General features: G+C 39.0%; 1 protein-coding gene across 1 annotated transcript; it reads left to right on the forward strand.

The window, feature by feature from the left end:
• The first annotated feature begins 114 nt into the window (after positions 1-114).
• Positions 115-12,800, forward strand: nrd1b (nardilysin b (N-arginine dibasic convertase)). Its single transcript, XM_048252175.1, has 31 exons — positions 115-197; positions 1,135-1,281; positions 1,380-1,614; positions 1,783-1,864; positions 2,125-2,278; positions 2,475-2,548; positions 2,636-2,731; positions 2,836-2,958; positions 3,136-3,193; positions 3,292-3,365; positions 3,890-3,959; positions 4,555-4,632; positions 4,710-4,830; positions 4,974-5,032; positions 5,160-5,214; positions 5,444-5,548; positions 5,873-5,996; positions 6,654-6,740; positions 6,847-6,966; positions 7,110-7,161; positions 7,639-7,789; positions 8,249-8,376; positions 8,670-8,832; positions 8,938-8,969; positions 9,285-9,423; positions 9,596-9,643; positions 9,725-9,777; positions 9,927-10,010; positions 10,151-10,358; positions 11,511-11,600; positions 11,910-12,800. Exons 1-31 carry the CDS (start codon positions 172-174, stop codon positions 12,141-12,143), a joined length of 3,270 nt encoding a protein of 1,089 aa, XP_048108132.1. The 5' UTR covers positions 115-171; the 3' UTR covers positions 12,144-12,800.
• Positions 12,801-12,949: the final 149 nt, after the last annotated feature.

Below are 12,949 nucleotides of genomic sequence, written 5' to 3' on the forward strand. Positions count from 1 at the left end.
ATTAAAAGGATAATTAATGCATCACAATACACGTCATGATCATATCATCTCAATTTAGAGCCAGCTGTCAGGAAAATGTAATGAAGACCAACGTTGACATCTTTCGGTCAGCCACATGTGTTTTTGTGGTTAAGGCAACGTTACATTTTTTTGGTTAAACTTAAACAGAAAATGTCATGTTGCTGTATCAAATGGTGGTAAGTTACTCATTGAAGATCACTGAACTAATCCATTTAACCTAATCAACATGGTGAAGATGGGCCTGGTGTGTAGCCTACCTTCACAAGTTTAGCCTTTTTTTTTGGGGCTGTTGTAGGCTAAAATTAATAACCCTGCTTCTTCCAGTTAGATAATTCTAGGCAAGAAACTGTTAGATTATTCAAATGAATCAAAACATTTTCTTTATAGCCTATAGCCTACCTCTGGGTTAGGCCTACGTGTGGTTCTTCACTTAATGCGTTTAGGTTAGAGTGCCTATTTAAAACATTTGCTTGGGTCTAACAAGCTTACAGTAAGTTGTTACAACAGCTAGGCCTATTTATCAACCTTGTGTAGCCTATCCTATAAATCCAAGCCTACTACCAGTCAGAGATAGACTTGTTCTGCGGTCAACCTGCGACAACCAATCACGTTCTCTCTTACACGGATATCCTCAACAGTGTCTTCAGTGGTTTGGTTGACGCAGCTCAGAAACATTGCAAATGACTAGGGAGTGCAATGAATTGAAGAGTTTACCAGGTGTGCGTGCCCTAAAGTTAGCTAAATACTTCGCAACATTATATGTGAACGTTCGTCTGCGATATGCGATATTAACAAGTCTTGTTATGATTTCACATAGTCAGGCTACTGATTATTGGTGAAGATCTTGTCATCCACGGATTGTTAACGTTCAACAACAACTTAATGCAAGACACTGGAAGAAATTACACCCGAAGAGTTTATATTCAAATTGTGAAAGCAACCGATTGTTCTTGTCGCTGATGTTACATTGTCGCACTTGAGTTGATTAACCATTCAGAATAGACTAGGTACCTTCGAGGATACGAATTTGCCTTTTTTTCACTCATGATTGCGATTCAGCACCTCCCGAGTCTGGACGCTTCTCAGAATGAATAAATGTAAAACTTCTGCCAGTCCTAGAAAATCCGATTTGGATGAAGATGGAGTTGAGTCGTCTTACAACCTCAGGATTCAGTCTAGAGAGGATGGAGCAGAGACTGTGGAGGATGACTTGGGAGATCTTGAAATTATTAAATCCCCTAGTGACCCCAAGAAGTACAGGTGAATGGCACTTGCTGATCTGATTCTTCGTTGTTCTGTCAGCCTGTCATTCATTGTTGTGCTCTCCTTATTACCCCATTTTCTCCATTTGTGTCCAGGTACATAGAGCTGAGCAATGGACTGCGAGCACTTCTCATATCAGACCTCAGCAGGGCCGATGGAGTCTCCTGTGACCCAGGAGACTCCATCAGCGAGGAGGAAGATGAGGATGACTGTGATGAAGATGACGATGATGACTCTGGAGGGGGTTCTGAAGAGGGCGCTTACTCTGTGGATAGCAATGAGGAACAGAGGCGTGGTGGTGGAAAGAAGAGTGGCAGCTCTGAGAAACAGGTTAGCTCTTTCAGTGATGCGGCAAGAGGTTGCTTGCTGCCAAAAAAAACAAACATTTGGGTTGCTTGCTGCCAAAAAAACCCTGACATCTTTGTCCTGGACCTTTTTACCTAACCCCACATGCATTTGAAACCAAGTAAATTAATTGCCTGTATCTGCTTTTCCCAGTCGGCAGCAGCCCTCTGTATTGCCGTTGGCAGCTTCAGTGACCCAGATGATCTGCCTGGTCTTGCACATTTTCTTGAACACAGTGAGTATCTCTCTCCTGGCCTGGTATCTTTAATGAACAACATCAACATTGTGAGTTTAATAATATGTCAAATTGGTCAGTGAAGTGTGAGAGAATATTATCTCTCTGTATAGCCTATATCAGCACCCTGACATAATGAGCATAATGACTGCAAATATTCTGCTGTATATGTAGATTGGACATGTTTTGTCACTCAAAAGAGATGTCTTGTGATGTTGCAACATGTTGCATTCCAATCCAATGCCTTACATCTTTCTTAGTGGTCTTTATGGGCAGTGAGAAGTACCCTGCTGAGAATGGCTTTGATGCCTTCCTGAAGAAACATGGAGGGAGTGACAATGCCTCAACTGACTGTGAGAGAACAATTTTTCAGTTTGATGTCCAGAGAAAGTACTTCAGAGAGGCTTTGGACAGGTGGGGCACTGATTGAAGTTGAAGTTACTTTGATCTTGTTGCATTTGAAGTATCTGAACATATGCCAACCCCATATCTCATATGTAATGTGTGTGGTCATCCACTGATGCGTCCACAGCCACAACTCCCTCAAGCAACCATATTATAGACCTATTGGATATTGTCATCGTCATTGAACTGAAATGCTTTTCCACAGGTGGGCACAGTTCTTCATTTGTCCTCTAATGATTGAGGATGCTGTTGCTAGGGAAGTGGAAGCTGTTGATAGTGGTAAGTGTGTACCACAAATTAAGATGATATCCACATATGGATGGCTATTTCTGCATGACTGTCTATAAATGTGTTGCTGCTTTGCAGAGTACCAACTAGCTCGGCCATCAGACAGCCATAGGAAAGAAATGTTGTTCGGAAGTCTTGCCAAACCAAAGCATGTGATGAGAAAATTCTGCTGGGGTGAGTTTCTTGCTTCTTTGTTAATTTTGTAGAATAGCCATAGATGCTCTAATTGTTTGTTTGTTTTGTCTTTTGGTGTTTTAATGTTTTTTTCTTTTGTTCAGGTAATGCACAGACACTGAAACATGAACCCAAGAAGAATGATATTAACACCTATAAATGTCTACGGGAATTCTGGAAGAGATATTACTCAGCCCACTATATGACTCTGACTGTTCAGTCCAGAGGTAATATATTATCTAGTATCATGCAGGATCCTTTTAGAAAGGCTACTAACTACTAATGAATGATCAGTGTTACTTAGAGGTAAAGTTCACTATTCTAAACTATGGAATAGTAAGCGATCTGTATTGACTGGTGTGAGTTGGATATGACCTATGTGCACCTGCTGTATCTCTCCACAGAGAAGCTGGACACACTTGAGGAGTGGGTTAGGGAGATCTTCAGCGCAATCCCAAACAAGTAAGTGCTCATCAGCACTGCTGTGGTAATGGCAATTAAATGGTTTTGATAAGGAGTGCTTTTGTTTTGCATTGATGATGTTGTTTACATCACTGCAGTGGACAACCTCAACCTGACTTCTCTCATCTTAAAGACCCATTTGACACACCAGCCTTCAACAAGCTCTATAGAGGTAACCCTCATTTTGCCAGCCTCTCTTATTAGAATTTGAGGCTGGTAACACGTCGTTTGGATTTGATTATGGAGCATGTTTCAACCTAGCCCAGAACCTAGCTAGAATTGTCCCCACCCACAAAATTTGAGGATGTCAAATTCCTGTCTTCTGTTCGTCTTTTTTTCCGTCATTATTGTGCTGTCAATATCTTGTATAACAGACACAATAGCGGAATCTAAACATCTTGTAAACAAAATCAACTCAAGTGCGCTCTGGTGACATGGATGACTGCTTCACTGTTGCTCATCTATCTATCATCGTATAAATACCACCCGAACAGATCTTAACCGGGTTTATAGGCTTCTCAATGGAGCGACTCCAGATCTAATTTATTTTCCTCAAATTTTGTGGGTGAGGTAAATTTGGCTGGCTTATTCCAGGCTATATACTGGTAATATAAAGATACATTGACATGAGAATATTATTTGGATTGTTAGTGTGATATGATAATATATTAAAAGGAAATGTGCATGTGTTAACAGTGGTGCCTGTGAGGAAGGTCCACGCTCTCAGCATTACTTGGTCATTGCCCCCTCAGGCCAAACACTACAGGTAAGTTGTAACGGACTGCAGGAGTCTACTGGCATGTTTTTCTAGTATGGAAATGTTGTTGTCTGACCGTAGGTTTAATATCTGATGCCCAAAGTTTCACCTGGTCAGAGTCATGTTCAATTCCATAGTTTCTCCAGCAGGTGTCAATAAAGTACATGAAATCTGAATCAACATCAATAATCACCATAATGCTTTCTGTCATTACATTCATTGCTCACTTTTTCTGATATAGCTCAGTGCCATATTTCATTATTTAACTCAATATAATAATTTGCTTTGTTGCACTTTCCCATGTTCACTGTACAATGACTGTGTTCAAAATATGTATCTTGCAGTAGATTTGCTCTAGTGGCCAAATAGTTTTTTTTAACAAGAGATTATTGATCAGTAATGACCACGAAGAGAGCAAACAGCAACCACATATATTTTACATAATACTGTAAATGCAAAATAGACTAATTTCACATTTACTCGTTGTAAGGCTATGATGGTGATCGATCAATGTTTAATTTTATGTTTGCTTTTTTACTTTTTAATCGTTCTGGTTATTATTGCAAATCCTAATCGCCCACACTCTATGTGTTTGACTCTGTAGAGTAAAGCCCCTGCACTATATATCTTGGCTGATAGGCCATGAAGGTGCTGGAGGTATCCTCTCCCAATTAAGGAAGAGGTAAGTCACTTTTTTTTAATCTGTACCAATTGATGTCAAATTTCTCAGAGCCATGTGAAAGCTTTTGATGCCTCTAGGTGTTGGGCCCTGGCTCTGTTTGGAGGGAACAGTGAAACTGGCTTTGATCAGAACACCACTTACTCCATCTTCTCCGTTTCCATAACCTTGACAGATGAGGGCTTCCATAACGTTTACAAGGTGTGGCATTAATACTCATAAAGCAGTATTTGAGTTGCAGTGAAATGATTGATGTTTTTAACATGATGATAATGATGCAGGCCAATAGCCAGTCTAATGCTACTACTCCGATCTTTATCTGAATATTGACTATTTCTCTGCAGGTGGTTGACTTGGTCTTCCAGTATCTTAAGATGCTACAGTCTCTTGGACCACAAGAAAGGTTAATTCAAGTGCTAGACATTAACTGAATTTGTGAATGTGTCCTTTAGAGGCAAATATTTAAGGGGTTCTTTAATACATAAATGCTGGCCAGTGTTATGATTGGAGGTCTGCTTCATGCTTTTCAGGATTTATTCTGAAATTCAGAAGGTTGAAGCAAATGAGTTCCATTATCAGGAGCAGGTGACTGGTTTCTTTCTATTTCTGAGTTACAGTGAGGTGTCATTTAATATTGATATTTCTTCAGATATTTCTTTCTTTAGTATGTTAGATTTCATCCTGTGACTAAATTGTCCATACAATTCAAATAGCTACCTGAAGCCATATGAAGAGCAGATGTGCGATAACAGTTACCACTGACTCCGGGTGGATTTAATTTAATATCTGTAACACCAGTGATCTGTTTCAACAGTCTGATCCAATTGAATTTGTGGAGAACATTTCTGAGAACATGCATCTCTTTCCAAAAGAGGATTACCTTACTGGAGATCAGCTCATGTTTGATTATGACCCAGAGGTAATGTCACACTGAAACAAGATGGTTCTGTAATTTTAGCTACTGGGAGGCTCAAATTACCTTTTCCTTTACCATTAATAGTACTGAGGCATGGTCATTTGCAATAGGGGGTTGTGGGTTGCTGAGTACCAGGGCTCTTTATGGATACTATGCTAAAACTGCATGAATTGAATGTGTCAAAATTGACAGGTTACACCACTGTAATATTTTTGTATAAGTGTTGAGCAAATAAATGTGTGTATGAAATATGTCCCCACTGGTACTTACATACGTAGTTACACGTTTAGTAGAGTCTGTTTAGAGTAATTATTGTTCCCCTCTTAGGTCATCAATGCTGCTTTGGTTCTCATGACCCCAGATAAGGCAAACCTGATCCTGTTGTCTCCAGAACATGAGAACCTGTGTGACATGAAGGAAAAATGGTTTGGGGCTCAGTACAGTGTAGAAGGTGAGCCATTGCAATCCTAACCTGAAGATAAGCCATTTTTCATACTTTTGTAAAACCTTTAAAGCTTGCAAGCCGTTTTCGTATTTTAGTAACTATACGGTGGGGTTAATTGTTCTGAATTTTACTCATCTTTTTGTAATGAGAAAGGCTTGGTATTGGTGGTACTGTAGAACCCAAATGTATTATTGGAATCATGGTCTTGAGAGTCCTGGTTATGATAGGGATTTTTAAGTGTTCCATTTTTGTGTTCGCACATTCAAACATCATATCCTGATTTCAAAAAGCCCCAGATAAACCCTTATCCCATTTTTGAGAAACCTGTTTATGCTAACTGGAGAACTCCTAACCAGGACTCTATTGTATGCATAAACTGTATCGTATCCCAGTTTTGTAATAGCTGCTGACTAGCTGCACAGGCACCAGAACAAATAGATATCAGTTATCAGTAAACAGGATACTACTATTTATGATCTTATATGAGTAACCAGATATCTCTCTTGCTCATGTAAATGCCTTATCCTGAGTATGACCAGAACTAGGGTAAGCCTCATAACTGGGCCACCGGTGTGTATGTACACACAGTCAATGTTTCAGGACTTCTGAAATTTGTTCCTACTGTGACCTAGTGAGATTTCACAAATAAACTCATCATTGCAGATATACCTCAGGAGTGGAGGGATCGTTGGGCTAGTGACTTTGAACTCAACCCTGAACTCCAACTGCCAGCTGAAAACAAGTTTATTGGTCTGTGTTCAAGGATTCCTGTTATTTGCACTTAAAAGCTTTTTAATCTATAATCCTTATCATGCTTGGATGTGTTAAAAAGGTAATTTGTAACTTCTTTTCACAGCTACTGATTTCACCCTGAAAGCATCAGACTGCCCTGATACCGAATTCCCTGTCAAAATAATCAACACAAAGGAAGGATGTCTCTGGTTCAAAAAAGACAACAAGTTCAAAATTCCTAAAGGTGTGTATGTTTTTTTTTTTTTTACATGTTTGCATTTGAGTCTGCGTGTTTGTGTATCTCTGTGTCCGTTGGTGAGGCCGTACAGACAGCATTTTGATTGTATTTAAAGGATGAGCACTGACTGCTACTGTCTCTTGTTTCAGCCTACGTACGCTTTAATCTGCTCTCCCCAATCATTCAGAAAAACCCAGAAAAGTGAGTATTACCCATCCCACACAGCAACACATAGAAACAGATTCCTGGCAAATACGAATTCACAACATTGCTAACCTCCAACATCTAAAATCTTGCTTGTGATGAGAATGGTTTCTGTCAATGTTGTCTTAAATCATATTTTTGTCTGATTGCAAATCGTATCAAATTTGTGCAGTTTTGTATTTCTAAATGTATGTATATATACACAAACTACACAGTTAAGCTGTAATCAAAATATAATTAATTCCAGTCGTGTTACAGTCAGTTTTGATTGAAAGTTCAATAACCACTTGAACCATCTGGAAAGTGTGTCTCATTTGAATCTTCCATATCATTTTGCTTTTCTTCCTTGCTGAGGTGTACTATGGCAGATGCCAGCGCAGTTAATATTAACATTTCACTGTTTAACCAAGAAGGGTGTAGAGTTTAGTTATATCCATACATACATACTTCTGTTTCCTGTCCTCCTTTCTATAGTCTGGTGCTTTTTGATATTTTTGTGAACATTCTGGCGCACAACCTTGCTGAACCAGCATATGATGCAGATGTTGCACAACTGGAATACAAGCTGGTGGCAGGGGAGCATGGCTTTGTCATCCGTGTGAAGGGCTTCAACCACAAATTGCCTGTATGTATTGATGAGATTGATGAATGGGTTATTATGCAAATATTATAGTAAGAATGGTGTCTCCATTATTATAGTCCAGAGCCAGTAATGATCAGAATAGTTCTCAAACTCAATGGATTTATTCCAATGCTTCTCTAATGTTCTGGGACAATTTCATTGATGCAAATATAAATGCACTAGAATGATTTGCTAATTTAATCTATAATTATATTCATTAAGAAGAGTGGATTGTTAACTCATAACCATGATTTACTACCTACTACCATACTACCAAACTTAAAACTAGCTGTTATTCATCCACCTGGTTTCATTAAGGCTTCGTCCTTATCATCACTGAAATATGTCTCTATGCATGTTGTGTGTGTGTGTGTGTGTGTGTGTGTGTGTGTGTGTGTGTGTGTGTGTGTGTGTGTATACCTTTACTGGAGTGGTTTTGTCATATGTGCTGTATGGTCCTAGCTGCTGCTCCACCTGATAGTGGACTACCTGGCTGGCTTCAGTGCAGCTCCAGATGTGTTTGGCATGTTTGTGGCACAGCTGAAAAAGACCTACTTCAACATCCTCATCAAGCCTGAGAGACTTGGCAAGTGAGTATGACATCACTTTACACAGTCACTGTCGCAACATAAATGTTATACCCAAAATCAACATCAGGTGCCTACTGTAATATTGAGTGCTAGACACACACATAAGGGACATCATCTTTAACAGGCTCACTTCATTCAAACCAAATGTATTTCTCTTGCCGCTTTTCCTCCGCTATCTCTCCTTCCTTAATATGCTCTTCCCATCTCCTCTTATTCCTTTTATTTCTCCCTTGCTGTTGCCTCTCCTCTTATATCTCTGCCCTCTCCTTTCTCTATGTCTCCTACCCTTACAGAGATGTGCGCCTCCTGATTCTGGAGCACTGTCGCTGGTCTGTGGTCCAGAAGTACCAGGCCATAATGAAAGGCTTGAGTGTGGATGACCTCATGGACTTTGTCAACAGTTTGAAGTCAGCGCTATACATTGAGGGCTTAGTACAGGGTAACTTTACCAGCATAGTGAGTCCCTTTTCGCAAATATATCTTGTGTCTAAGGACATTGTTTTACAGATTTGTCTGCAAAAAAAATTAAAAACTCATGACATTTTTATTTACTTTCACCAGGAATCTAAGAAGTTCTTGCGGTATTTTATTGAGTAAGTAATTTTGTTCCTCTGTTGTAACCTCTGTTCACCTTGAATTTGTAACAGATAGTCATCTACAAAATATAGGCTATTGAACTTTCTGACCACTGATACGGTGCAAAATGTCACAAGATGGCAGTATCAATTTGTTAGGATGTCGTTGTTTTTTTCTTCTTTTCATATTTTTATATGTTTTTTTTTTTGTTTTTTTTTTGTTATTTTTAACCACAGAAATAAGATTTAGTGAGCGGCTGTGTCCTTTTGTCCCCATCTGTTCAGACTGACAGCCTGAAAGTTCTGTGTGTTCTGACTCTGACCTCCTTTCAGCAAACTCAAGTTCCAGCCACTCACAGTAGAGGCTCCGGTTCTATTTAGGGTGGTAGAACTGCCACAGAAGCACCACCTGTGTAAAGTACGCTCCCTTAACAAGGGAGATGCCAACTCTGAGGTCACAGTGTACTACCAGGTAAACAGGCCCATGCACCTGTGTTTTATTTAGGAGGGCCTTCTAATTGTAGCTATGCCTGAGAAGTTGGACTCGCACATGCTGTCTATTGATTTAATGTTTTTATATAAGGTAATCATGTGTGTATTGACATGTCATAAACAAAGATGTCTTTTTTTCTTGTTTTCTCCAGTCAGGCAGGAAGAACTTATGGGAGCACACCCTGATGGAGTTACTAGTGGTGAGTTCCAAGTCTTATAAATCCCAGTTACTCAAACACATTTCCAATATCCATGATGGTTATTCTTTCCCTTTTTTTCAGATGCACATGGAGGAACCTTGCTTTGATTTCTTAAGAACTAAGGAAACACTGGGGTTAGTGACTGATTTATCCTTGTAAATTGAATTAGCTATTTCTATCTGTGCAATTTATTTGCTAGAAAAAAGTTACGTTGTAATTTATGCAGCCTAATATCCATAATTATTCTTATACTCATGTGGTAATGCCATCTCTGCACCTTCAGATACCAGGTGTACCCTACCTGTCGAAACACCTCAGGTGTTCTTGGATTCTCTATTACAGTTGAGACGCAAGCAACAAAGTTTTCGTGAGTTTCTTTTTAAAAATAGGTACAATTATTCTGATCTACTACCAAGCGTGATGAAGTGTGCACTGCAATGTGTTTCATGTGGAAAAATAAGTTTGCATTGTACTCAAATCTTGGAAATCATTTTGTGCCTGTCCTAGAACTGATTTTGTGGAGTCTAAGGTGGAGGAGTTCCTGGTGAGTTTTGGTGAGAAGCTGATGAACTTGACAGATGAGGCATTTGAGATGCAGGTCACTGCCCTGATCAAGCTTAAGGAGTGTGAGGACACACATCTGGGCGAGGAGGTGGATAGGAACTGGTTTGAAGTTGTGACTCAGCAATATATTTTTGATCGACTTACCAAGGAGGTAAGGACTATTTGATTGTGTTTAATTTTTGACTAGATCACTAAATATGTCACTGCTCAAAAATAACTACATGAAATGAATACACACATGAATAGAACAAGGGGATTCTGAAGTATAGATCTTAAAATGTTTTTATTAGGGGTGTAAAGGTACACACATTCGTAGGTTAGTAGTACCTTCAGGCTTACTTTATCGAAAATTAACCGAACCGTGACTTCAAAACCGAGGTACACACAAAACTGTGATTTTTGTGTACTGTTGCACCCCCTGTTCATATTATTGCATTGATTTAATGTAAAAAAAATGTAAAAAAACAAAAACAATACCACACAATAAAAATGACAAAAAGCTTCTCTTTTGTTTTATATAGGAATGTCACCTATTACCAACCGTCCCATATTTCCAACCTCTTATGTGTATGTGTCACTTAATGTCTTAGTATTAATTTCTATACAAACCAAAACGGCGGATTCCTAAAGAAACGCAAGCACTATGTACCAAAAATGACATTTTACCGTGACTCGAAGAGCTGTAAACAGTGTTGTAAGGCTGCGTGTACAAATCCGCTTGGAGTTCCAGTGGAATTTTGATTTGCGATGAGAATTCTCGGTCTAACCGTTGAATGCCGTGAGAAAGGTTGGAAATAGGCACCCACCAGCCCAGCACTAATGAGCGTGGTAAACAAAATCGGATATTTCAGGCAGTAAAGTCCCCGGTAAGAACCAAACTAGATTTTGTTCAAATCTACACACCTATGGCTACTGAAAAATGTAAGGTTCATTTATCAAATGTTATTTTGAAGTATTAAAACATTGTTGTTTTAGAATTTTCGAACAACATGGTTGGTAATTGGTGGTTTTACGATAGTTTTTTCTGATTTGAACAATATGATGCTTGTTTTTGTTACTGTTTAATGCATGTTAATTACATTTTTATTTCCAATGTTTTGTACCTATGTTATTATAGTATAAACAACATATTTTCATGACTTCCTTGTCACTTTCTTGTTTCTCAATTTTTCGAAGAGTAGGGAGGTACAATTAAAGCTTGCATTTGAGTGAAACAAGGCCATTGTGTCTCAATTGGTTCATGTTTGGAAGACTATGTCCTTCATCCGCTACAAAATGTTGGTATCTCTGTGTCTGATAACAGATTGAAGCCCTGAAGCGCATAACCAAAGCAGATCTCATCTCCTGGTTCATGGAACACCGACATAGTAACAGCAGGAGGCTCAGTGTACACGTAAGTTATGGTGAAGGGATTTGGCAGATGCTTTTGTCCAAAGCGACTTACAAATAAAAACAATACAATAGTTAAAATTAACAGTGAACAGTTTTAAAATGTTGGTATGACTACATTAAGGAAAATAGCAATAATAAACAATAATGTAAGTACAGCAGCTTGTATATGTGTGTGGTTTTACACAAATATGTGTAATTATTTATGATGGAGTGGGAGAAGGGATTTAATGGAGTGCTGTAATGAACTTTGTGTAGGCTAGTTGGTAGTACTAATGTCATACTAGACTGTCTTCCCTTTCACTTTGCCCAGGTTGTTGGTTTTGGAGAGGCAGAGGGAGACTCCCCTGATGGTGATGAATCTAGTTGTAACCACTCAGCACAACTGCTTGGAGAGAAGGCATCCACGACCTCTGCTTACGGAGAGGTGTCCAGACTGACCTTTGTGCCACCCTCCTCGCTGCTGCCAGAGGCTATTATGATCGATGATATACGCAAATTCACCACCTCTCTGACCCTCTACCCATATCATAAGATTCTCAAATGAGAGACATCTTTTTTCACCGTTTTCTGGAGGTCGACTGTTACCTACCTGTCTAACTCTGCTAAAGGGAGGAGCCAGCCACTGGAACTACTTTTATCATGGGAAGATAATAAAATATGAATTGAAGATGACAAACGTATCTAAAATTGGACAGACTTTAATCACTGAGGTCTGCAAGGAAAATTGATAAGCTGACCAAGCAGTATTTCTTGGAAAAATGAACACATCAAGTAGTTATACCAGTATTAGCCTGGTAAAGTTTAACAGCGGGACTAAAGACTATGTGGTCTTAAATTACTGATGTCTTTCTATTTGACTCCCTAAATGGCATGCTAAACTTTTATTTTTTGTTAACCTGTGTATGTAGGCTATATGTACTGGAACATCAGGGCATTATGAAGTACTGTATCTCTTATGTAGATAATGATGCAAAAATATGTATTGCATAACAGGGTGAAATAGGGAAACCCAACTGATCATATGAACCACTCCTGTGGTGTAGATCTAATAGTCTACGGATACCTTCAGTGTTACACCTGTCTTATTAAGGGCCATCATCTGACCTCTCTCAAGGCATCTACTTGTTTTAATCAATTTACTGTAAGAATTTAATGCATAGGCCAGTGTAGTAGCCTATTAAAGTTGTAGGGTATAAAACAATCATAATTGGTCTGTCTGTCTACTTGTGCTGCCAAGACAACAATCACTCACTGAATAATTAATTGTCTACAGTTCTCTCCCACAGAGAGTCCACCAAAGTAAGTAGGCTATATCGTTGAATTAATCGTTAACTGTAGGCCTAAAATGTC

This window comes from Alosa alosa, chromosome 9 (genome assembly GCF_017589495.1).
Source record: "Alosa alosa isolate M-15738 ecotype Scorff River chromosome 9, AALO_Geno_1.1, whole genome shotgun sequence".
In the NCBI taxonomy this organism is placed as follows: domain Eukaryota; kingdom Metazoa; phylum Chordata; class Actinopteri; order Clupeiformes; family Clupeidae; genus Alosa; species Alosa alosa.

Coding starts and splice junctions, on each gene's coding strand:
- nrd1b (XM_048252175.1), top strand. CDS start 172: ATGTCATGTTGCTGTATCAAATGGTG. Junction 3,366..3,889: donor CTTCAACAAGCTCTATAGAG/GTAACCCTCATT, acceptor ATGTGTTAACAG/TGGTGCCTGTGAGGAAGGTC. Junction 5,997..6,653: donor GGCTCAGTACAGTGTAGAAG/GTGAGCCATTGC, acceptor TCATCATTGCAG/ATATACCTCAGGAGTGGAGG.